At 39.2% G+C, this 26,884-nt stretch overlaps 1 protein-coding gene and 1 long non-coding RNA gene across 12 annotated transcripts in view; one reads left to right on the top strand and one right to left on the bottom strand.

Moving 5' to 3' along the window:
* The window catches only part of FHIT (fragile histidine triad diadenosine triphosphatase), a 1,422,334-nt gene that overhangs the window by 872,189 nt on the left and 523,261 nt on the right, over positions 1 to 26,884 (bottom strand). For 2 of the 10 annotated variants that reach the window (XM_078442878.2, XM_060633689.3), the window contains exon 2: positions 6,956 to 7,059. The exons of 7 other annotated variants lie outside the window; for them this stretch is intronic. In XM_078442878.2, the coding sequence (XP_078299004.1) occupies positions 6,956 to 7,001 (46 nt within the window). In that variant the 5' untranslated portion in view covers positions 7,002 to 7,059. Of the gene's footprint in view, positions 1 to 6,955; positions 7,060 to 9,039; positions 9,138 to 26,884 lie in introns of those variants that run through there. One more of the 10 variants, XM_060633699.3, reaches the window with a different exon arrangement.
* LOC132679817 (uncharacterized) overlaps positions 12,146 to 26,884 on the top strand; it is a 61,797-nt gene continuing 47,058 nt past the window's right edge. Inside the window, exons 1-2 of one of the 2 annotated variants that reach the window (XR_009610332.3) lie at positions 12,146 to 12,501; positions 16,243 to 16,324. This is a non-coding gene — a long non-coding RNA (uncharacterized LOC132679817). The remainder of the gene's footprint in view (positions 12,502 to 16,242; positions 16,325 to 26,884) is intronic. The other variant, XR_009610333.3, reaches the window with a different exon arrangement.

Consider the following 26,884-nt stretch of genomic DNA (forward strand, 5'->3'; position numbering starts at 1 on the left):
CAGTTGAGAAAAAGGTTTGTCATTTTTGCCGATCTTTTCAAAGAAAGAAATTTTGCTTATTTGATTTTCTATTTTATTTACTTCTGCTCTAATCCTTATTTCTATCCTTCTGTTTACTTTGGGTTAATTTTGCTTTTGTTTCTGCAATTTCTTAAGGTGAAAGAATAGATTACTGATTTGAGATATATATATATATATATATATATATATATATATATATATATAATGTAAATGTTAAGAGCTATCTACATTCCCTCAAAGCATTTAGAAGTATTCCATATGCTTTGGTAGGCTGTGTCTTCACTTATCAAAAAGGTTTTGTTTTGTTTTGTTTTGTTTGTAATTTCCCTTATGATTTCTTCTTTGGCCCATTGGCTTTTTAAAAGTATACTGTTTAATCTCCATGTACTTATGAATTTCATAATTTTCTCTTATTGTTTTGTAATTCTACACTATTGTGCCCAAAGAACATACTTTATATAATTTACAACCTTTTAGATTTTTTGAGGCTTGTTTTATGGAGTACCTGGAGAACATCCCATGTACACTGGAGAAGACTGTGCATTCAAGGTTCTTTTTGACTTTTTTCCCTCATCTGTTTCTCTTCTCCCGTGATCTCCTAAACTGTCTGCATCATTTACTATCACATCCCACCATTAGGTTTCACTAATTTCCAGCTGCTTGTCCTATTGGGTTTGATAACACCCCAGGAGGGGCATAAATTGCTCCAGAGTGTGATCCAATTAAATTCAGACTCTTTTGCTGGGGGTGGGGGTATGATACTTTTGAGGCCAGTTTTGTTGGGTTTTGGTGTTTTTGTTTTTTTTTATTTTTTTCTGGCTTCAGGAGGACAGATCTTCCCTGATAATATCTGGTAAACTAAGTGAGGTATGGTTAGGCTACTGCTAACATTGAGTTATGAACCTTCTCTTAACTGTTTATCACCACAGTCTCTGTTGGTTTGGAGAGAACCCTTAGACTTGAAATTCCCCACACTGTTTCATATCAATTGAGCTCCTTTGGTTTGAGTTTTAGAGCTCTCTTTTCTTTTAGCCTGCCTCTCTCCCTAGCAAATCTCTGAGCCACTGCTCTGGAACTGGGGAATGGAATGACACCCTTGCTTTGTGGGCAGGGTACTGGTTAGAGGTGGTCATTTTTTGGTATTCTTGATTTGCCTCTCCCAGAATGGAACCTCTCCCCTTCCAGGAAGCTATGCAAGGGTAATCTGTATCTCAGTACTCTCAGCTGCCATACCTGTGGTAGAGTGTCCATCCCATGTGTATGGGCTGGGTGAACGAAAGTGGTCTCTAACCTGTTAGCTACATTCACCAGGAATTTAGCTTCTGTAACTCAGACCTGGATGGGATGAGAAATGCTGGTGGCCTGCCCCTTTTAATGAGACACCACATCCCTTGACTGAGAGCTAACGGGAAAGTAAGCTCTATCTTGGCTCCATCTGCCCAACATGGAGCTTCCATCTGGCTGCATTGGATAGAATGTGGTGGGGAGGAGGAGGAGCAGGTCATGGTTCAAATGCCATAGACTCTTGCTGCTCTTATCAAGATTTAGTATATTTTCTTAAATATTCGTTTGCTGCATATGGTTAGGAGAATTCCAGAGACTTTAAATGGTTGGGTTTCTTTTTATCATTTTTACCAGTTATGGTCGTTTTGCTGGGGAATAGGTCTGTGAACTGCCTCACACTGTCATTTTAGAAATGGAACTCCAATAAACTTCTCTTTAAGCTTGGAGACTTAGAAGTTGCTTATTATCAAAGCAGAGGCTAGCTTAGCATGACCAAACTCATGCCTAATATTAAAGCAGATTTTTTTTTCCCTCAAAGGGGGAAAAAATACTAATGATTAGCCAAATGTACCCTTCTCTGATAAGTTCTTGTCCCTTAAAGCCAAGTAACTGTCACTGGTCACATTCCAAAATAATGCCTTTCCTGTTTTTCCTTTGTCCTTTCTGTTGCCTTAGCTGGCTGCTATAATGTGCCTATACATTCTTCATCCCTCTGACGAGAAGCCCAAATCCTTTCAATCTTTAAAACACAAAACCCAGGGGCGCCTGGGTGGCCCAGTAGGTTGAGCGACCGACTTCGGCTCAGGTCATGATCTCACAGTTTGTGAGTTCAAGCCCCGCGTTGGGATCTGTGCTGACAGCTCAGAGCCTGGAGCCTGCTTTGGATTCTGTGTCTCCCTCTCTCTCTGCCCCTCCCCAACTCATGTTCTGTCTCTCTCTGTCTCAGAAATAAACATTTAAAAAATTAAAATAAATTAAATAAAATAAAACACAAAACCCATTTAAAGATGACAATATGACCATCAATGAGGGCAGGAACGTGATCTATTTTATTCACCAGGCTCCTTGCAATCTTTAAAACACAAAACCCATTTAAAGTGGACAATAGGACCATCAATGAGAGCATGAACGCCATCTATTTTATTCACCAAGTATTCTCAGATCCTAAAACAGTACCTGGCTTGCCAGATACTTCATAGCTGGTCTTGAAACATTTTTTCAAATTTTTCAAATGAAAATATTTTTCAAATGAATGATAGTATCAGTAATCTGCTCCTTTTCCTTTGCCATACTGGCTGCCTGAGGGATGGAAGTGATGAGAGAATAGTTTGTCTTATGGTACATTTCTGAAAGTATCCTCCCAAAGAGTGGTTCAAACTGGGACCCTGACACCTATGTTAAAGGATTCTGTGTATTGATAAAATAACCCAAGAGTCTTCTCGCCAGGAGGTCTGTGCTCATTTTCTCAGGAAACCCAAGGGGTATATTCTGGCATGTGTAGCTGACACCATAGAACAGAGTGTGGTATATCAGTTATGTGAATGAAAAGCAGTGTGAGGAAGTTGACTCCAAAAGATGATGCTGTTGAAAAGAAAGCAAACGGTTTTGAAAAATCAGCCCACACCTGGTACACAGGAAGACCCAAACGCCTAGCAATACCCTGGCTGATCAGAGGATGCAGGCTTGTTCTCTTACTTTGATCTGAGAGAATCAGATCTCTTCCCAAAGCCATCAGAGCCCTGTCTTCAGATGACTGGGTCTAGAAGTCCTAGAAAATTCCTGAAATAATGGTAAAACGGTAGCATCGAACCACCACAAGAAGCCTCTTTGGAAACTCTGTTCTAAATTTCTAAGGTTTTGGCTCTGTGTCTCTCTTATGTATTAAAGTCCACCTACGTAGCAAGCCCCACACCAGCCCTGCCTACAGACCTGGCCAAGTCCCCTACTTACATACCTAACACCATCAGTTGAGCTTTGCCAGGAACTTCACCTCCTCTAGATCTCTGGCTTTCTGATCTTTCTAGCCACCTATAATTTGCCCAACATCCTCTCCCACCCCATCCTATCTTGATCTCACTCTGCTTTGCACAGAGTAATTAATCCATTGGTTAATTGGTAGGTTCAATTAATTCATCAATCTCCTGCTTTAGTCTCTGTTGGGATTCTATGACTCTGTGTCTTTAACCTTATTGGAAAGCAGCCACATCTCAGATTTTACCCTCACTTCCTCCCAGGTCATAAAAAAAGGCAGCCCAGAAAGAAGTGGGTAAAAAACAGCTCTCAATCTTTGCCCTCTTGGTATCAGCTTTGAGACACCTGGCCAAGTACAGCCTGTGCTAAGTTTCAAAGAAAAGGCAGATAACTTTGAAGATTTTATTTCACAGGGACAAAAGATAAAAGTCTCTGTCAAGTTGTCATTAGATGCTTAATGCTGTTCGTAGTGGGGTGCTGGGGCTCCCCTCCTCCTCCGTAGACCTCTAGCAGATTAGGTTTGAGAGCCTTAATTTGGGGAAGGATTTACAGCTGTGAAAAGGCATAATATCATTTTGATTTGGGTTGTACTAGGCTGGGGAGGCCAGATTACATTTGTATGAAACTGTATTAGAAGATATGACTGAAGCCACCAAAATCAAATAAAGGGAAAATTTTCCAGGGAGCCTAAAAATAGGGGCCTGCCTTTCCAACGCCCCTACACTGTTTCATTATTATCTTGATTTACACCAGGAGGATCCAAGCAGAAAAACAGAAGGTAGATGGCAAAAATGCTTACGCTTGCCCGACCTGTCCATCCATCAGCCTGTCATAAACCTAACCCAGAGATGGGTTCCCTGGATAAAGAAAAAAAAAATTAATTAACCCTTGGAGAATGTGGAAGTTAGCAGGGGAGAACAACTTATGAATAATGCCCTGCTTTCATCTCCTGAGGTACTGTCTAATTCAGAGTCTCAGAGAAATCCATCAAATAGTCTCTGAAGTTTTACCGGGCCCTGGTCCACCCACCACCGCCATATGCCACCACGTGCATGTGTCACACAGCATCCCCCAGACAACGACTTATGCAGAGAGTGTGCCTTTCCTTCAGAACAATCTTAAAACTATGACTCTCCTCATTTGCACGGCAAACAATGAATTACATTCTGTACCGCAAAAACCCAGCTTCCTCTGTGAGGAAGCATGGAAAACTAGTAGCTGTTGCTTGGAATTGTTTGTATTACACAGTCACACAGACCTGGGCAAATCAGCAGCATCTTCTAGTAGGATTTAGAGACACATAAACTGAACACCATGGGTAGAACTTCTAAAATTGAAAGTATTGTGCCAAAGCCTCTAGATTCAACCAGAATGTGTTGATCACGGTTGGGGAGAACTGGGGGAAGCAGGGCTGTTTTTTATCATCAGAAAAGAACTGTGAACTTCCAGCAGTGGGGGGAAATCATGCTGACAGCTACAAGCATCTGCAAGGGGCTACCTAATTCTCAAACTGTTGGGTCCTCTAAGACTGGCTAGTAGCCACGGAAAATGATGCGTGACGATGACTTCTCTGATTTCTGGCAGGACTTCTGATCTCTCAAGTACCACGGAAGATTGAAAGACCATTTTTCCCCACAGGAACCACTTTCAGCACACGTTTTATATACCTGCACATCTCCTCAGACAGGTAAAATATCACAACTGTCTTAACTCCAAAGTGAAAGTTGCACTGGGCCCATGACCAGAGGGCTCAAAGTCTTTGGTTTGGGCACACACAGATGTCTTGATTCACCTGAATAAACAGGTGTTGGTGTAGGAAGGCACCGCTTCTCCAAACGTGGGGCAAAAACACAGTTTCCTCAGGGTCAAAACGTAGTGACAATGGCACAAAATTCATGTCCTGACTTTCAGATGTGATTTACAGACAAGATTAATCAGATGAAAAATACATCCGAAGTCTCTCAGCTTGATCAAAAGAACTCCCTGGGGATAATTTCTATTTATTAATATATTAATTTATATAATTTATGTATAGTATATCTACAACAAGCTAATACATATACATGTAAAGATACCTGTTGGTATCTTTATCTTTTTCTCAACCCATGTACACACCTCAGTGTGAATAAGCCTTGTTTCTAACATTCTATGTCATCTAGGAAAAAGTTAAAAAGAAAGTTCTCTTTCTTTTAGGAGCCTGTTCATTTCCCTCACCATCTTCTCAGACAGTATAACAGAGTTTCCTTCGAGACCCCGAGAAAGCAAAGAACCACAGCTTCTATAGCCTTGGAACACTAAGCAAGTTATCAATAGCACAGAACCTTGAAATTTGACCTTGAACTCTCTCTCTTTCTGAGTAGTGGACGTCCTGTGAAATAGAAGAGAAGAAAGATGGAGTGGGTACAAAGACCTGGCCATTGTGCTGACATTCTAGTGCTCTGAGGTTTCGTTGCCTCCTCTGGAAAATGCCAAATGTAGATTAACACAAACCTAAAATGAAAATCAATCTCCAGGAATAAAATAAATAAATAAAATGGACTTTAACTCATAGGAAGAAAATGTGCTCAAAATATCCTCACAGATAACTTACTAACCTGCACTAAGATGGCAGGGTAGTAGGCATGGTGGTTAGGAACATGAGGTAGGAGTCATACCACCTGATTCCACATCCAGATCACATCATTAACTAGCTGTATACTCTGGGCAAATTACTTAACCTCCTTGAGTCTCAGTTTCTCTATCTGTATAAGAAAAATAATAAAAGATGCCATATCACAGAACTATTACATCTCATGATGTATGTAAAGCTGTTAGCATAATACCTAGCCCCACAGTTAGCACACAATCAACATTAGTTACCATTAGAAATACAATGAATAGGGGCGCCTGGGTGGCTCAGGTCATGATCTCGCAGTTCACAAGTTCGAGCCCCATGTCAGGTTGTGTGCTGACAGCTCAGAGCCTGGAGCCTGGTTCGGATCCTGTGTCTCCCTCTCTCTCTGCCCCTCCCCTGCTTGTACTCTGTCTCTCTCTCTCTCAAAAATAAATAAGACATTAAAAAAATACAATTAATAATAATTGTACTTAAGTATAAAGAAGTAATATTTACATACTTGCAACCCTCTTGACCTGAGAAACTATATAATCAAGGATCGAAACAGAATTATAAGAAAGACGGAATTGGGTCATGTCCTTCAGATTAATAAAAGTTGTCAGATAAAGCAATCCAAATTTAGAAAAATCTTTTGAGCTATTTTGCAGTAACTATGTCTGCCATCACTTGGGAAAGGGAGATGTACGCTCCTCGCGTTCTGGAGAGCTACTCAGAAATGCTAGCTGACCCCTGACAAACCTTCAGCTTCCCCAGGAACACAGTCATGCAGCTTTTGGGAATAAGCAAGGGGAAACCATGAGCCCACACCCGAACACGGTCCCGTCTCCATCTGCGCGATTTCACCACGAGCCACAGCACGCCTCTGAGGACACCAAGCCCAGCTGCCAGGGAAAGGTTTTTGGGCCCAGAGTGGTGCCCCAACAATTTCCGGTTCAGTGGGAAGCTGGGGAATGCTTGGTCTCCCAGCACATGATTTCCTCATATTTCATCACTTTCCAGGCTTTAAACAATTTTAACCTTCCCTCCGGGTGGACACAGAGACAGCTGTGCTTTAAGTGGAAATACCAGACTCCAAGTAGTATAAGCCGATTTCATCCCATCCACTGGGCATCCAATTAGTATTGTGACATTGGCCGAGTCCTGACTTCTCTGAGCTTCACTTTCCTTACCTGTAAAATGGGCAAAAGCTGACGTTGGGGGTTGTGAGGAGATGTGCACGTTCCACACAAATGGGTTGGTACAGTTACTAATTTTCAAGGCTTCACTCATTTTCTGAACTGAAAAAGGTTGTCAATCTACTCTCACAGCTCTCTCTACAAACAAAACCCAAAACAGAGAAACATTTCCAAAAGCTAACAAATTTGAGAAGGAGGAGGAGGAGGAGGAGGAGGAGGAGGAGGAGGAGAAAATTTGCTGCCACATAAATCGACCAGGGCCAAAGCGACAAGTGGCTTGGGCAAAGCAGTCTGTGTCCACAATTTATTCTTTAATAACTTCTACTGTAATATTTCTGGGGCACATCAAAGGACAATAACAGCCCGAAGTTGGTAATCCCTCTCACATATAAAAACTTTCATTACACAGTGTTAAAGGCATCACTCTGTCTGAGAAATGGGAATCAATAGGAGTTGGCTGCTTTTTTCCCCATCCTATCCCAGGGAAACGACACTGGCTTTTCCTTCCCAGTGAGGCCGCGCTGTGTGGCCAGAGTTTCCTCTGATGGCTGCAGATGAGCAACAAGATGAAACCATCTCTGTGATGAATGGAAAAGGGGAAAAGAATTTCAGTAGCACACGTTTCTGTGCCAGAAACCCAGAGTGGGCCATCCTAATTAGCCCTAAATGCTGCTTGTAAACATTGGCTTTGATGTATGTTTAAAAGTCATCAGGATTTGTTCTGACTTGGTTATTTTTGTGCTCTCAGTCATAACAAGATTTTAATTTAAAAAAATGGTTTTAATGGCACCCCAAGAGAAAGACAATTTGGGTAAGCTGCGGCAGAGTTTAGTAATACAACCTAAAAAAGTAGTTAGTAGGCAGCCATTAGTTTCCCCCTATTATCTGTAATGCGATTTATTGTCGGAAATTCAAAATTCTTTACAAATGTTCTTACATTCAGCCTGACTATAGGATCCATTTCCTTTAAAGCATCACTTTAGATTCTTTAAAAAGCCAGAATCACCATGTATGTTCCCTTTATTATGAATATATAAAGACTCAAGGCTACTCATAGCATGTCCCTAGTACAAGTCATCAACAAACCACCTCTTGCCAAAGCCAGGGGCCAATTTCAGGTCTCCCTTCATTTAACCACTTAGCAGCATTTGACAGTTGGCCACCCCCTCCTTCTTGAACTTTTTTTTTTTTTTACACGCAACCACCTCCACAGCTAATCACTCCCTCCACAGCTACCCTGCTCTATCTATCTATCTTTATGATTTTAACAAGATTTGAAACCATCTCATTTATTTTTGTGTATGTTCGTTACCTGACTTCATCCCTTGTACCTAAGGAGGAAGTTCCTGGAACATCACAAACACTTCATAAATGTATGGTATCTGACTGACACTTAGCATTTTCTTGCGACAGATAAAAGATTAAAGTTCAGAGGAGTAAAGCAACTTGTCTAGGATTGCAGAGTAATCTGCAAAGGCAGAATTTGAGCTCAAGACCTCCTAACACAAAACCTATACTTAGGACCATAATACCATGGAAGGGCATGCCTTAGGGTAAAATACCCAAGGGGAGCCGGTTTGTAAACTTTAAGGGGACAGATTGCAAATACTTCGGGGTTTTTGTTTTGGTCCTGGAATCCTGTGCAGAATCAGTTAAGATTTGTGGAATAAACAAATTTTACCTCTGCTCTGAACAACAAGATCTTTGAGGGTAAAGACCAGATGTAGGGCACCTCTTACAGCTAAAACAGTCTGCTGGCCACAATAGGTAGTTGGATTAATTCCTATGTATTGGTCTACTTACCAAGAGGAGGCAGAAGTCTGGGCAATTGTAATTCAGTCAGAAAAGAAGCAAAGGACCAGGAATGGCGAGAAGCTGAAAAATCTATGTTATTCCTTTTCCACTGAAGAGACTCTCTCCAGGTGGAGAAAGTAAGCATCTCCCTAAGTATGAGAGGAGAATAAGGGATCTCACCTTGCTGGCTTCCCGCACTCCTATCCCGCTGAGACAGTCTTTTGGCCACTGCACAAAGAGCCAAAAAGTGACTCCTTCACAGTATGAGAACACTTTTAGCTGTAGGCCACGAGGAGGTTTTCCCTTGGTCTTTTATTCAGTTGTTCACGGAAGGGGACATCCTGTGACCTCATTTTCACTCTGAAGTGAAAGAGAGAGCCAAGAGGCTTCCCACTTCGGGGTTCTGTACAAACTCCCCCTTTGATGGCACCTTTCCACTCCTCTGAGGCAAGGCCCAGGGGAAGAGCACTTTTCCATTTCTAGGAGGGGAGGAGTTGCTTGGGAATGAATCAGTTGCTCCCTGGGAATCCGGGCAGCACCAGGGAAAGGAAAGCAGAAGGAAGGCCCAGTTTCGATCCTCTGAACCATGGCCAGCGACTCCCTTCATTAAAAGTCATTCTCATCAGGGGAAAGGCACTTAGGTAAAAAATGCAGTGGCTCAGCAATATGAATGGGACACTTGGACAGAAGACATTTCAATATGGCTGTTTTGACAGCACCACTGTGAGGCAGTCATTGTGATGGTGGCATGAAACTATTTGGAAGTTTAGTCCTAACCTGGAGAAATGTCTAAGGGAATAATTTGGATCAATAATAATAATTTTTATTTGCCAGTTTACTTGTTTTTTGTCCTTCTCCTGGAAGACAATGACTATACCTGTCTTAACTCTCATTGCATCCCTAGTGCCCAGCGTGGTACCTTGCACATAATTACTTATTGAAACAAATAAAAGACTACTACTGGTATGAGGCCTCCTCCTCCTCCTCCCATTATTCCTACTGCCTATGCCCAATGCTTATACATGGTAGGCACATAATAATTGGTCAATAAAAAGGAACTGCCACCATCACTACTACCATTATGGCTATATCACTACTACTACTACTTCAACCCCCACTGAGTGATCCTATTGGCCCTCCATTAAAAAACCAATTGCAAGAATTATGCCGGGGTTATTTCAATTATCATCCCCACTCTACAGATGAGATCATAGGCACAGGGAAGTAAAGTACCCTAAGACACACATGCAATATGTGATAGAACGGGAATAATAAGAATGTTGTTATTATGAATCTTGGCCAAATAAACTGGGAGACATGAGGAAAAGGCTGAGGGTTAAGGAGAAGGTTGTACTTAGTTCCTCTATTTTGGTCTCTTCAGTACTTCCTTTCACTGAAGGAAACCAGGGATTCTTGAAGAAATGGCAGATTGCAGATCTGACACAGGAAATGGACACGATGAGTGAGGAAAGTTTGTCATAGGAAGCTATCAAAGCCTACTAGAGTCATGTCAAAAGGACTTGGAGCCAACTTGAAAGGGGTTCCTACTGACCAAAGATCAATCAATTTCAACATTAAAAGAACTTTGAAGGTGGTAGAATGAAACAGATCTAATGCATAAAAATCCATGAGTTCATAATGGTATGAAAAATAATCATTGGTCACCTTTAGAAGTTGTTAGGGTACCAACTCACAATTCAGAAAATATATAAATAAAGGAAAATGGTTAAGCATCTACCCTAACTTTCCTGTATGGACCACATTTAGGAATCAAAAGTTCCATATAAAGGAACCACACTAATATGAGCATGAGGAATGACAATTAGAAAATCACCATCTGTTAAATTTAAAAAAAAAAAAAAAAAAAAAAAGGGGCGCCTGGGTGGCGCAGTCGGTTAAGCGTCCGACTTCAACCAGGTCACGATCTCGCGGTCCGTGAGTTCGAGCCCCGCGTCAGGCTCTGGGCTGATGGCTCGGAGCCTGGAGCCTGTTTCCGATTCTGTGTCTCCCTCTCTCTCTGCCCCTCCCCCGTTCATGCTCTGTCTCTCTCTGTCCCAAAAATAAATAAAATACGTTGAAAAAAAAAAAATTTAAAAAAAAAAAAAAGAAAATCACCATCTGCAACTCTTAATGAAATAATGGTTCTAGGCAACCACCATAGATGGCTCCTAAAACATTAGCTTAAAGCTTGATAGGGAACTTGATATTGAAGGGATCAGACTAACAACACCTGAATCTATAAATCAATCATAAACTAACTAAAAGTGGAATGACCAGACATTACATCAGTGTTTCCCAAACTTTGAAGCACATTAACATCACTTGGCCAGGGAAGGAGGCAGGGGCAGCTCTTAAAAATCCCAATGTTCAGGTCACATTCCATATCAATTAAACCATAATGTCTGGGATAGTAATCAAGCATCAGGTTTTTTTTCTCCCCTTTATTTAAACATTTGTTGGATGATTCCAATGTGAAGCCAAGTTTGGGAACCACTGTATTTTATGGCTCATGGTGTGATGCAGTAGGAGATACACAGTGTCCCCTATGATATGTTACTACCTAACAACCTCTAAATCTAACTAAATATCTATTACAAATATGAGGGATAAAGAAACATTCAAACAATGGCATCAGAAGGAAATAATTAGCAATCCAAAGTGTAGGAGAAAAAATGGAGAAAAAAAGGCCTATTTTTTTTTTTCAACAAATGGCATCTTTAAAAATGGTGGTGGAAGGTGCCTTTCTTAAATCATAGCTGGAAGGAAGAGTTATGTTTCTGGCTCTGAAGGAGCAACTTATATCAGACTAATCCTCCAGCAGAAAACAATCATAATGATGCATGGAATAAAAAATAAGACTGTTTGAAAGCATTGGAGAACCACCAAGGCAACCAGGATTTAAGCAGGAAATGAAAGCTCATTAAAGTCAGCTCTATATTTACAGCAGCTTTTTTATCCTAAGGGCATCTGTTAATTTGCATTGTGGAGATATTCACCAAGTAGAAAGCAGCAACCTATAGCTTGCAGCAGCTTCTCTGTGTTGAAGAGATAAAACTTGAAGTTAAGGGCTATAGAAGCAGCAGCTAGGACTTGAGGGGCTAAGATTTCTGAGAAAGGGGGACCACAGAGAAGTGACCTCAAAATTCCCAATTCAAATATCCCCTCCAGATATGTGCACATCCCTAAGCTACAAATGTGTGGAGTGGGAGGGGGGGGGGGCGGGGGAAAGCTGAGCAAAAATCAGTTGCTAAGAGACTAAATAGCTTAGGAATAATTTTGTCAATCCAGAAATGATTGGAAGACAAACACTGGAATTTAGAACCTGCTAAGGACAAAGGACCACGGTAAACATCCCAGACACTCAGCTAAGAAACTCTGAGGACTTGAGTTGTTAGAACAAATGGGAAATAAACCAGACACAACTTCGAAAAAAAAAAAAAAAATCTCATTTCTTGATTAGATCAACATGACCCGTTCATACCGCATCCACCTGACAGAAAATTAACATCTCTCTGAAAGAAGATAATAAAATCTACATGAAAGGAAATACTAACAGGAACTAGAGGGAATTATTCAGGCAGAAGAAAACATTCCCAGATGAAAGCACAGAATGTGGAATGCAGTGAAGAGTACCAGATTGGGGTAAATATGTGGGGAAGTGCTAAATAAATAAGATCGTTTAAAGTAAAAATGTCTTGGGGTGGGATTGCATTACACAGCAACAATAACACAGAAGAGGAGACAGTATAGGTGGCAAATGAATGTATTATAGGTTTCCTAAAACCAAAATAAGAACTTAAGAGACAGACTGTCAGACTGGATTAATAACATAAAACACAAAAGACAAACTTTAAGTAAACATCAGAAAGAATGTTAAACTGTCTTTCTTTATGGATGACATGATCATGTGTGTAGAAAAGCTTAAACAACTGCAAAAAGACTAAAAGAACTAATAAATGAATTTAACAAGTCAAAGGTAATGAAGGCAACATACAAAAACCAATACTATTTCTAACATAAGCAATGAATAATTAGAAAATAAAACTAAAAGTATAATTCCATTACTATGCCACTCCAAAACATGAAATCCATGTAAGACCTTTGCACTAAAATCTACAAAACATTGTAAAAAGAAATTATAGAACTAAATAAATAGATTTAGTATATTCGAGATTGAAAGATTCAATATTGTCAAAATGGCATTTCTCTCACAATTCAATCTAAAGATTCAATGCAATTCCAATCAAAACCACATGACTTTTTGTAGAAACTGACAAACTGATTATAATTTATATGAAATGCAAATGAACTAAAACAGACAAAGGCAATTTTAATACATAAGTACAGAATTGGAGAACTCAAACTACTTGATTTTAAGACTGACTACAAAGCCACACTAACCAAAACTGTGTGTTATTAATGAAAGAAGAGATAAATTAATCAAGTAAACAGATGGATAGTCTAGAAATAGACCCACACATAAATGGTTAATCGATTTTTGACAAAGATGTCAGGGCAATTCAATGATGGAATAGAATATTTTTGATAAATACTGCTAGAACTCGATATTCAGACTGGGGGGAAGGCCAGAGGAAAGAATACTGACTCTTACCTTATACCATATACAAATATTACCTCAAAATAGATCATAGACCACACATTTAGAAGAAATCATGGGAAAAAATATTTGTATACTTGGAGTAGACTTAGATTCCTTAGAAAGGATCAAAAAACATAATAGACCAACATTTAAAACTTCTGCATTTTACAAGTCACTGCCCTGCAACAGAAGAAAATATCTGCAATATACATATGTGAGAAAGGACTTGTATCCAGAATACATAAAGAACTCCTACAACTCAACAAAAAAGGAGAAAACAAAGCCAGATATTTGAAAACACCGGACAAAAGAAATTATATCAATGGCAAATAACTACATGAAGAGGTGTTCAATATTATCAAGAATCACAAACCAAAACCACAAAGAGATAACTATACACACCCATTAGAACAATTAAAATTTAAAAGAGTGACCTTGCCAAAGGTTTGCAAGAATGTAGAGCAATTGGAATGCTCATAAAGGGATAGTGTGAATTTAAAAAAAAAAGGTACAACCACTTTAGAAAACTGTTAGTTTCTTTAAAATTTTACAAATATCCATAATATATGACTCAAGCATTTCACTGTAAAGTTTTTATTTATCCAGAGAAATGAAAGAATGTCCACACAAATATTTGTGCACAAATATTCATTCAATAAATGAATATTGAATGAAAGCAGTTTCATGCAAATGAAAGCAGTTTCATGCAAAATAATCCAAATCTGTAAACAACATTTAAGTAAACAGTAACAAATGAATACACAGAATGAATGAATGAATAACACAAAATATAAAATGCCCATATAATGGAATACCATTGAGTGATAAAAGGAAACAAACTACTAATACTTGCAACCACCTACATGACTTTCCAAATCATTATGGTCAATGAAACCAGACATAAAAGAGTATATATTGTATGATTCAATTATTAAACATTCTAGAAAATGAAAAATAATCTCTGATGATAGTAAACAAATCAATTGTTGCCTGAAAGCTGGGTCCAGTGGGAGGGAATAACTGCAATCTGACATGAGTAAACTTTTCATGGCAAAAGAAATGTTCCATATCTTGATGGCATGGGTAGTTTCATGGGTGCATACTTCTTTTAAAATCCATTGAACTATACACACTATAAATGGGTACAGTTAATTATATACAAATTATATCTCAGTAAATTGATTTTTTAAGAAGTGGTTGAATTTCCCCAAAAGTAGCCAGACCAAAAATATGACATGTTGTATGATTGCATTTATATAATGTGAAAAAATGGGCAAGATCAATCTATGATAATAGAACAATGACTATGTTGGAACTCAGGTGTACATGTAATGACTGGAAAATGTCTAGGTGTTAGTAACGTTCTGTATCTTTATCTAAGTAGTAGTCACATGGGCTGTTCATTTTTAAACATTCATTGATCACTTAATGTGTGCACTTCTGGTGTTTTTTTGGTGTAATTCAAAAAAATTAAAAGTATGTGACTTCTAGGAATTAAAAAAACTTAAGAGACATAGCTACCATATTCAATGTGAAGATGTTTTATGGCTTGTGATTTGAAAATTTCAACTGAAAAAAATTTTGAGGGAATGGAGGAAAACTGAACATGGATTATTAGATATTAAAGAATCATTGTTCACTGCATGTGTGCTATAGTTTCTTTTGAATTCTTTATCTGTTAAAGAAACACAAAAATGTATTTATAGGTGAAATGATATGGTGAACAGGATTCACTATAAAATATTACAGAAAAAAATATGCATGCGTACTCGATGATGGGATGTTGATCATCATGGAAGCTGGACGACAGGCTCATGGGAGTCCATTATACTATTCTCTTGACTCTTATTTATATATATATGTAAATATATACATATGTATAATATGTGTATAATATAATACATATATGTATATTTATATATTATATTATAATATTCACATAATATATATTATATTATTCACATATATTTTATGGAATATTCATGTATATTTTGAAAAGTAAGAATCAATTATGAAAATGTTCATGTATATTTTAAAAAGTAAAGATAAATTAAAAGCAAGGGCGAGGTTCAGGGATGTCATACAGGATCAAAGAGCGTGTGAAGATGTCTACTGTGCCTGTGACCAAAATCTTCTTTGTGCTCTAAAGATCAAAATATCTACAGCATCAAAATGCTCTGTTCCTGAACACACATGGCAAGAAATTTCTCAGGGGTCCAGAAACATGATAAGTAGGAATAAAATGAAATTTAAGAGAGCCCAATTAGGTCCTGAATGACAGCCAGGCAGATATATGATGACAAACAGTGCCCTTCCTCCAGGGACTGATCTATTTTGAGTCCAAAGTGAGGAAAGTGAGTGCATATTATCCAGGGGATTTTTATCCAATGTTCTTCTGGTCCTTAGTTACCTAAACCTAAAGCCTACCCTGGTATTGGAAAGGGAAGAATATGATAGGTACCCAAAAGACAGATTATGATGGTATGAGTTGGAATCCTGACAGGAAGAGGTCACAATCATCTTTGAAGAGAATTAAATGAAAGAACTACTCTCAGAGGTGCAGGTAGTTAAGCATAAGTTAAGGATACCCAGACCCCCGGAACTAGCTGCAGCAGGATGCTTCTGCCATCCTGGGCCGAAAAAGGAAAAGGGAAAGACTATGTTACCAGAGCCTTATGAGGTAAGAGGGATGGGGACTACCACCATGAGGTAGATCCATGCTGGGATGTAGACCTCAGCACCTTCTCACCTCTCTCTCCTCCCATTCCCTCATGTCTCTCCAGGATCTCCATTGACCAAAGCAAACTAAAACAAGCAACAGTCATGGGAGTCCAGGTAATGCAGTCCATAGAGGCCAGACTTCTGGTGAGTCCTCTCACCCAGACAGAGCAGAGATAGTTGCCCAATAGACTATGGAGATGGGGTGGAGAATAACCAGCACAACCCCCCCCCACCCCAAAGGAGGATTTATATCACATTGGAATACTTTGGGTCTTCAAATCTGTAAATAGAACTGATGGCATTTTGGCAAAATCTCAAATTCAGTCAGACCTATGGTTTCAGAACAATGAGTGACCAAAGACTGTTTCACAATATACACACAGGGCATTGGGTTAAGGAGCTACTCCTGCTCTAAGACTTGAACTTCTAAAATTAAACAAATTCCCTTCATATTAAACATTTCTGAATTAAATGCACAGAGAAGTATAGAAAATGGATTGCATCTTCCATAGAGATTTAACCATCACTTTATGAAAGAGCAGAATTCAAAACAAAGTTACCACAAGTAGAAATGCAACTCCAAGCCCAGACAAGGAGGGGCATCATCTTGTCCTGGTCCATTAGGCCCTTGTGGACTGGCATTTCCTTTCCTTCCCATGGGCACCTCCCAGTACTCTCCAGGAGTGTGGGAGCTTGTCTTTGTTGGTGATGCCAACACTGCTCCCTCCCACCATGGGCTTTGCATCTGCTGCTTCCTCTGCCCTCAGTATGCTCTCTCCCCTTCCCCTCTTGTTAACTCCTACCTCAGCTCAACTGTCACTTCCCAAGGGAAGCTGTCCCAACTTTCCTACACATACTTCCATAGCATCTGGAACTTTCCTCCATGGAATCACTTCCACATATTTTGGTATGACTGCTTGATAGCCTGTCTACCCCACTGAAGTGTTAGTTGCACATGGCAAACACCATGTTTGCCTTATGTGCCATGACATTTCCAGGGCCTCACGTACTATTTGGAGGCACTCAGTTCTTGTTGAATAAATAAGTCCTCAGTATAAGAGAACATTTTTTCCATTCAAGGGACAGTTTGAGCTTTTCAATTGTTTTCTTTTAACATAGAACACAATTTTGTGGGGGGTTTTTCCCAGAATTAAATTACTAAGAACTCTCAATTATCTGATTGTCCCCCTCTCCTTTTTTTCTTATACCCCTTATAAGAAAATTATCTTTAATGAGGGTTTTTTAAAGCAATGTACAAATTATGCTTAGGATTCATTTATATCCAACTTGATCTCATAGTCCTAGTTTTGTACTGCCACTCTAAGACATTCCTTACAGGCACTCCAGGCAAGAAAGACTTAACCACATCCTCTGGATTCCATTTAAAGTGCAAGAAGAGACACATGCACCCCAATGTTTATAGAAGCACTATCAACAATAGCCAAAGTATGGAAAGAGTCCAAATGTCCATCGATGGATGAATGGATAAAGAAGATGTGGCATATATATACAATGGAGTATTACTCAGCAATCAAAAAGAATGAAATCTTGCCATTTGCAACTATGTGGATGGAACAGGAGGGTATCGTGCTAAGTGAAATTAGTCAGTCAAGGAAAAACAAATATCATATGACTTCACTCATATGAGGACTTTAAGAGACAAAACATGATAAGGGAAGGGAAACAAAAATAATGTAAAAATGGGAGGGGAACAAACACATAAGAGACTCTTAAATATAGAAAACAAACACACAGTTGCTGGAGGGGATGTGGGAGGGGGATGGGCTAAATGGGTAAGGGGCATTAAGGAATCTACTCCTGAAATCATTATTGTACTATATGCTAATTTGGATGTAAATTAAAAAATAATAAAATTAAAAAAATAAAATGCAAGAAGGTAGCCACATAATTCTTTAGGGATTTTAGTAAGGGTTAAAACCCAAAGGACTTCAAAAATCTCAAATGTCTAGAATGATTGGCTATATTCTTCACTGAGCTTTTATTGGAACTCAATTCCACTTTAAAAAAAAATAAAAAGTTCTTAATTTTATTGATTCTCAGGGTAAGCAACACATCCTTCTATATTCTTTTGTCTAGGTGCTTAAATACCTTTTTATGGCTAATAAAACTAGTCAAGTTTCTTTTCCTTTTTAATGTTTATTTTTGAGAGAGGGAGGAGGGGCAAAGAGAGAGGTGGGGACAGAGGACACAAACTGTAAGATCACGACCTGAACTGAAATCAAGAGTTGGATGCTTAACTGACTGAGCCACACAGGTGTCCCCAGTTAGTCAAATTTCAACTTCATTTTTTATCCAATTCAAAATCTATTTGCCATTTATGTCAGGTGCTGCTTCTATGTGTGTTCTTTCTGCGCTTTCTTTATCCTTGAAGCCTGTAAAGCTTAGCACGGTGAACCATGCTTGCAGGCACTCAAAAGGGTAGGGTGAATGGGTGCAGACATCTGTCAAACAGTTAGTATGTTGTAGCTACTGGACAAGGAGTTTTAATAGTAACAAGAGCAATGACCAACCTCTAGTGAGGATTTTATGTGGCAGGTGCTGTGCTAATGTACCAACTATATATACATCATCTCATGATCCTCCCAATAATCTAGTGAGATGAGTTATTCTGCCCAGACACAGACAGATTAAGTAATTTTTTGAGGGTTACACAGCCAGAGCTGGGATTCATTTCCAAGCTTTTAACAGTTGCCTTCACCCTTGCCCCTCTTGATCTACCTCATTTAATCCTGACCATCCAAGAAGCAGGAAGATGGTGTTCAAAACTTTTACACATAAACCATACTATAAGTGAAATGGTATATAGAATCTCATATCAGGTAGAAAGAAGAGAGGCTTTTCTGAGCTTATCAAGGGGTGAAGAACGAGGAATCCATCCAAGTGCCCCAAGTTCTAGTTCTAGCAATCTCTGCAGCAAAATGTGAGAAATGCTGTTATAAATTAAGAAATTGGAGTTGAAGTACCAAGAAATCTGCCCAAGTTTAATCACCAAATAAATAACAGAGCAGTAATTTAAACCTTGATTAGCTTGACTCCAGTGTAGACTTCTACACATGGACAGATGGATTTTGCCAGAACAGTTATTTCGAAAACATATTAAAACTAACCCCAAATTCTGCACTTCCAATGCAAGGAAAGATTTAGAGGTTCACACAGTAAGTATTCCAAATTACCCAAGATAAAATACACCAGAAGACACTATTTATTTATTAAAGAAACACTAAAGTACATCCTAACTGTACTAAGCTAAATCCTAGATCCAGGATCACAAATGCGAAAAGGAATTTTAATAAAACTAAGTCACTTGTTGGGGCGCCTGGGTGGCTCAGTCGGTTAAGTGTCTGACTTCGGCTCAGGTCATGATCTCACAATCCGTGAGTTCAAGCCCCACATCGGGCTCTGTGCTGACAGCTCAGAGCCTGGAGCCCGTTTCAGATTCTGTGTCTCCCTCTCTCTCTGTCCCTCCCCTGTTCATGCTCTGTCTTTCTCTGTCTCAAAAATAAATAAACGTTAAAAAAAAAGGTTTTTTAAAAAAAAAAAAAAAAAAAAAAAAAAAACTAAGTCACTTGTGTTCTTAATGTCCATGCATATGCTGTGAATATATATCCTTGTGTACAGATTTTTAAATATATCCATATTTTCTTCTGCCACAAAATCAACAATGACCACCTTACTTCTTTGGCATCATCACTCCATTATACTCATTTCATACATCAATGGTAACGGCATCCGCAATAAGTCACCCACACCAGAAAGAACAAATTCACTGGTGTGATATATTTCCCTTCTCTGTAAAAAGTCCTTACGAATTCTCATTTGAATCCTCTGATACCTTTAAGATTTAGAATCTATATTCTTTTTTTTTTTAATGTTTATTTTTGAGTGTGGGGAGGGTCAGAGAGAGGGGAGACACAGAATCCGAGGCAGGCTCCAGGCTCTGAGCTGTCAGCACAGAGCCCAATGCAGGGCTCGAACTTAGGAACCACGAGATCATGACCTGAACCAAAGACGGATGCTTAAGCAACTGAGTCAGGCACCCCTAGAATCTATATTCTGTTTGTACTTGTGAGAATATCTACCAAATTTGGAACAATCCACCAGGACTCTTAAAGGTATGCTTCTAAAGCATGGCCCTCACCAAAACAATACTCTGTGATCAAACATATTTGGACAATGCCATACACTATATGCCCATTTTAGTGTATACATACACTAAAGGGTTTGAGAAGATCCCAGGGCAAGTAAGATTTGGTAAATGGACATGAATTTCCAAAACATATTTCACTAGGAACCAGTTTTATTTCAAATAATTCCTCCTGCTATCCTGGGGACCATATTTTAGGAAATGCTATACTGGAGGAAAGGTGTTCTAGAATAGATCGGTTTGGGGAGATTGAAAAAGATAAAATTGAACAGTTCTCTCTCTGACAACCCCATTGTATCCAACACTTTTCCTCATAGGTGTCTGTCCTACCCTAATGCTTTTGTTTTCTGATTACTTTAAACCTTGGAAGAAATGGAAGAAAATAGAAAATGGGAGAAATGGAAAAGGAAGAAAATAGAAAAAATGAGAAAAATAATTTTTAATAACTTACTTTATAGTCTGAAATACTGACATTTTGAAATAAATTTATTAATGTTAGTTCCAAAGGCAAATTATTTTACTGAAAAAATGATTCAGTTAGTCCAAATAGATGCCTCTATTTATTGATATATGTTAAATACTTGGGCATGTACTTAGGAGCTCTCTATATATCATTGCTATTTAGAAATGAACATACAGATACACCTTTATGCAACAAGTATGCTGAACAAGCATAATTCATAACATAAAACTTTTATTTTCTTTCCCACTGTCCCTCTAAACTTGTCTATCATTCGGTGTTAATGATCTTCCTCTGCCCTTGGATAAAAAAACTCTAGCAGGCCCATGGGTTTGGTTTTCACAGGTAATAGACAGTTCTAGAACCACTTCAAGTTATAAACAGAAATGCCACAACAATGTATTATGCAAACGTCTGTCCTCCCCTTCCCAGTCTGGCCCTGCTTCCATCTAGAAGCCTACAATAGGATGATGGCCATGGTGATTTTCTCCTTTTCCCCCCTACTGTCCCTGCCATTCCCTCACCCTACTAGCTAATGTTGCGACTCTTCCAAGGTTGAAGAAATCAAGGGACAGGTGAGCTCTTCCTTGTGCTCGTTCTGTTATAAGCTGGCTTTGCTCTCTCTGGGCCTGTAGTGGAATGGATATGTATAAGGAGTTGTCTGTGTATCTGTATGTCTGTAAGAGCTGATGGTGAGCTTTCTTGGGGAGTTTTCATAGACAATGAGAGGGTCCCTGCAGGGTCCTTCTCTCAGACAGTTCATTGGACCTCTAGACTCTTCTCTAGGTTGTTCTTTGTGAACCCCTTCCTGAGTCCCAAGGATCTAGCAATCTGCCTTGAACCTCATATGTTGTGGTTGATCCCCTGACCCTGTCAGCTACCAGATTTGACTAGATTCAAAACAACTCATTGGCTCTGTCCTCTGCAGTCTGGATCTGGTCCCTAAGAAGCACTTAACTGTCTCATGCTCTGACAAAGACTGGAAAAGGAGGCTGATTCTCAAGCATCAGCACACCTGTCCTACCACTCACATAGCTGACCAGCCTGTCTTTGCTTTCCCTTCTAGATTTCCTAGGATGAGTCAGATACTGATGTACGGGCCACTCTAAATACCTCAGACCCGACGCAGGCATCAGGCCTCTCGGTCCTCCAACTGCAAGAAACATAATTCAGAACTCTCTGTTTAGTCCTCTTGATGATGCCTTTCTGGGCTTGGGGTTACAAGACAGTACTTACCACTATTTCTCCCAGCAGCATGATGACAACTCACTGCATGACCATAGCTCTTTCCAAAGAAATTTCTTCTCTAACCCCCTGTTGACTTTTAAATATGCAAAAAACATGGAACAGACTCATGCTGAAATTCTGCAAATGTGATATTGTAGACCCAAAATAATTCTCTAATAGTCTAATCATCATGCTTACGTTAGGCTGTCAAAAAATAAAACTTCTGAGACCTATTCACAATAGAATATAAGACACTTTCAGATTCAATTCCTTACAAGAGTTTTTCATCTCTTTATGTTCAAGGATCTACAAATGCTCATTCAGCAAATGGGATAGTTGGGTCTTTTGACAGCTATCCTATAGATGCCTCAGTGAAAACTAAGACAAGAGGAGACCCATTCTAACATCCTGTGCATCCTACACATATATGTGTGTTTGTAGTTTAAATGCAGTTTCTCTAACAACTTCCACTATTTAAGAATGATATAAGAGCCTCAGGACTCCCTAAATTCAACAATAATTTCCAGCTCTCACTGATCACTGCTGATTCGGATGGATGGTCATCATTATAAAAGACTTCACAACCAACGGCTTACCTTGAGAATTTTCCAATTCATATGTTCCCAGATTAGAATAAATAAAACCTACTTGAAATATGTGGACTTAAAATAGCCTTTCAACATATTCCTCACACATTAAATTACTCTCAAATTACTAGCTATTAGTGACATTCCTGATAGTGTCCTAGATTTTTCAACTTTTCCAACAGCCCAGATGGTCAGAAAGAACTTTACCAAATTTGTATCATCATTTTTAATGGAATGATTTTAAATATTCTTTTAATAATCAGCTCAGAGTTATATTGGAAGAAAACTACTTACCAGTATTTGCAACTAAGAGAATAATTACCTGGATAAACTAGAAAATTCCTAGTGTTTGTAGTCGAAATGAAAAATAATATAGGGCCAAGGATGTAAAAATCATACATGTCTATTTTTACATATTTTTTTAAATCACAAATTGGGAAACATGGTATAAATCTAGTTACTTCTGTCCACATCCATTTGAAAGAATTCCATAAATTCCCTAAGACTAAAAAAATAATTCTCTAATAGTTAAGTCAGATGTCTAATCATCATCCTTATCTTGGGCTGTCAAAAAATAAAGCATTTGAGATCTATTCATAATAAAATATAAGACACTTTCAGATTCAATTCCTTACACGATTTTTTCATCTCTTTATGTTCAAGGATCTACAATGACTAACTTAATCAGCCAAAAAGTACATCTGAAGATTCTCTAACTAAGGGAACTTTACAAAAACACGAACATAATTATATTTGGAGGGAAACTTTCTTTAACATAGAGGGAGTTGGGAAAAATGAAATCAGGAAAAAAAATATTTAGGGTTTGTTTTGATTTTGCTTTTATTTTTTAGGAAAATAATGTCACCAATGATCTTAGAAGATAGGGTATGAAGTTACTTACTCAGAGTAATTAAAGCTATAAGGGTAAAGACGGAGAGGGAAAAAAAGTAAAATAACTGATCATTTCCCTCTCTTCACCTGGCCTTAATTCAAATCAGAAAACTTTCCCCCCTGCATGACTCCATTAACGGAAAAGAAACAATAGAGGTAAATGTGTATTCTTGAAGTAACCCAGAACACGCACTATATGGCAAAAACTGCGATGTTGTCATTCAGCAATTATGATGCTCTAGTTTATTTTTTAAATAGCTTCCAATTGCATGTGATCACAAAGTGGTCCTGGATACAGCAAGAGCTCTTCATTTAATGCTATGCACATTTTCCCCCAGAGCTTCCCTGCCACCTCATGTCATTCTTCCATAACCCTATATGGTGCTCCCCAGAAATTGCCTTCAGTTATGAACACCCAGGAAAACATCCCTGTGTGGAAAGGCATAGAAAAGAGTCTACTGTCTTTACTTTCTGCAGAAAAAGGCAAGAAATATTCCTTTCAGGGTAGTCATCCAATACCTGAGTTTTGTTTTTGTTTTTTGAAAGAGAGTGCATGCAGGGGAGGGGCAGACAGAGAGGGGGTGCATGCAGGGGAGGGGCAGAGGATCTAAAGTGGCTCTGTGCTGACAGCATTGAGCCCGATGTGGGGCTCGAACTCACAAAAGATGAGACCATGACCTGAGCCCAAGTAGGTAGCTCAACCAACTGAGCCACCCAGGTGCCCCCTGAGTATTTTTTTTTAATGTTTGTTTTTGAGAGACAGACAGACAGACTGACAGACAGAGAGGGAGCACAGAACCTGAAGCAGGCTCCAGGCTCTGCGCTGTCAACACAGAGACTGATGCAGGGCTCAAACTCATGGACCACGAGACCATGACCTGTGCTGAAGTCAGAACTCAACTGACTCAGCCACCCAGGCACCCCTACCCCCCTGAGTATTTTTAATATTCCCAGCAGGTAGTTTCATTTGTTTGTAGAGAGGATGAAAGTTCAAAGGAACACAGAGTAATAAGGGGTCTGAGGCTACAATTTTCTCCAAAGATAGCATCTCCCAAAATTAGGAAGGGCCTCAGCAATGAGAAGTCATGTTGCAAGGGGGGAGGTGAGAGTCCCAGCCAAGAAGGGGTCTGCCCAAGGCCTCCTAGAAGGAAGAGACTGGACTCCAGTTCCCGGGATCCTCAGTGGAGGACTCTTTCTACTACCCCATTTTCTCCTTTGTCCTCTCCTTCTGGGCAAATGCACAAAGCCTCTGACAAATGCACAAAGCCTCACTTACAATAGCCCATTACTGAAAATAACAAGGGCTTGCCAAAAGAAGAAAAAGTTTGAGAAGCAGATTCCAATTAACTGTCTCTGATTACTAGATAACTCGTCATTCTGATTCCAGCAACATGCGTTATTTATTTATATCCAACCCTTGTTCCCAAAATAACTTGATATATTTTGTAGAAATACATAAAATACAACTAGCTAAAAATAAATACAATGGAGAAATTATCTCAAAGGGGAAAAAAAAAGGATAGGAAAATCTAGTCTATTAAAATCGCCTATCCTAGGATCTCATGGAAAGGTCAAGGAAGTATCGATATTCCAAAAGGACCTCCTAGAGAAACTGTCATATACCATGAAAGCAACCTATATAACTGGTGGCTTAACAGCCAATATTGTAGGCAATGCAATAATAGTTTCCCATCAGAATAAGTTGGGGATTGAAATGAAATGTTAATAGGAGTTTACAGGGAGGGATGAGGCACAAAATTTCTTTTAAGGTCTTAATATGTGGGATTTGAGTTTTGAAGCAACTCATTCCTAAACCTTGCCGGATTGGGAAGGAAAAGAGAAAAAAAAATGGGTAGGACAAGGAAAGAAGAGGTTGCAGAGTAGGGTGAGCCAGAGGGAACCACGACAGGTTGGTGTCAACCTAGGCATCATTTATTAAAGAACTGAAAATAATTCATTGCATAATTGGAGGCTCAAAGTCACACATTGCCTGGACTCAATTGCACTTTTGTTATGTTATAATGCAATATAGTGCAAATCAATTGGCTCAGAATTTAAAATTAGAGCCCAATTACGTGTGGAAGGGAATCATAAATCCAACTTGCATTTTTCTAACAGGGTTAACAACTCATGATGCCAGCTTAAACTCAGGAAAATAAATTTTCTGGGCTTAGGAACAATTGTGCACGGTATTTTATCACCCTGGTCCAGGGCACCAGGTTGAAAGACTGGGGATGTCAGGGTGTGGTGTTTGGGGGAGAATAGAAGCCTAAAGCAAAACAAACACATCGAGTGCTGAACTGTTGCTGAAAACAGCAACTGCATTGCCAGGAAATCAGAACTGGAGTACTTCTGGGTAACAGGCAGTCAAAATCTGGACATCTGTTATGTGGTGAAGTAGTAAAGGCAAAAAAAAAAAAAAACACTCCTAGGCTTTCTTGTTCAGAAAAAAAAAAAAGGTCCCTGGCACTAGAAGTGAGATGAAATGCTAAGGAAGAGGAGAAACCCAACCCCTCACTAACAGCTCGCCAAAACCAGACCTTGCTGAGTGAGGTCACACCTGCACTGAACCAGAGACTCCTTCCCTAGGCAGTTGGTTGACTTTTTTTTTCAACTGGAAACATCTGGCGGAACACTGAGGGAAGAGGGTGAGGGTATAAAACTGTGGCAAGGACAGTGTTAGTATAAACTGGTACAGACTTCGTGGAGAATACTATAATACTGCATGTACATATATATACCCATATATCATACATTTTTGACACTGAAATTCCATTTTCATAAAATTTGCTTAAGACACAATTGAACAAGGGTGCAAAGACATACATACAAGGTCTTTGTCACAGCATTGCTTCCTACAGCCACAGTTGGAAGCAAACAAAATCCATCAAGGGGGATGATTTTAGCAAACTATATTTCACATATACGGAGTAATACTATGCTGGAATTATAGATGATGATGGAAAATTCTATGGACATGTCACACTGTAAGATAAAATAACAACAGTATTGGAGGTGTCAAATTTGTGTGTGCGTGCATTTGTGTGTATGGATGTGTACACGTGCACAGATGAAGAAGACAGTGTGAGGCAAAATGCCCCCACATATTAATCAAGGTTATCCCTGTGTGGTAAGATGATAGGTGATACTTAATTCTGAAAAGTAAAAATAGGGGCACCTCGGTGTCCCAGTCAGTTAAGCATCGGACTCTTGATTTCAGCTCAGGTCATGATCTCATGGATGTTGAGATTGAGCCCCACATTGGGCTCTATGCAGACAGTGTGGAGCTTGCTTGGGATTCTCTCTCTCTCTCTCTCTCTCTCTCTCTCTCTCTCTCTCTGCCCCTCCCCTGCTTGCGCTGTCTCTGTCTGCCT

This window comes from Panthera onca, chromosome A2, assembly GCF_046562875.1.
Source record: "Panthera onca isolate mPanOnc1 chromosome A2, mPanOnc1 haplotype 2, whole genome shotgun sequence".
NCBI classification, from domain to species: Eukaryota; Metazoa; Chordata; class Mammalia; order Carnivora; family Felidae; genus Panthera; species Panthera onca.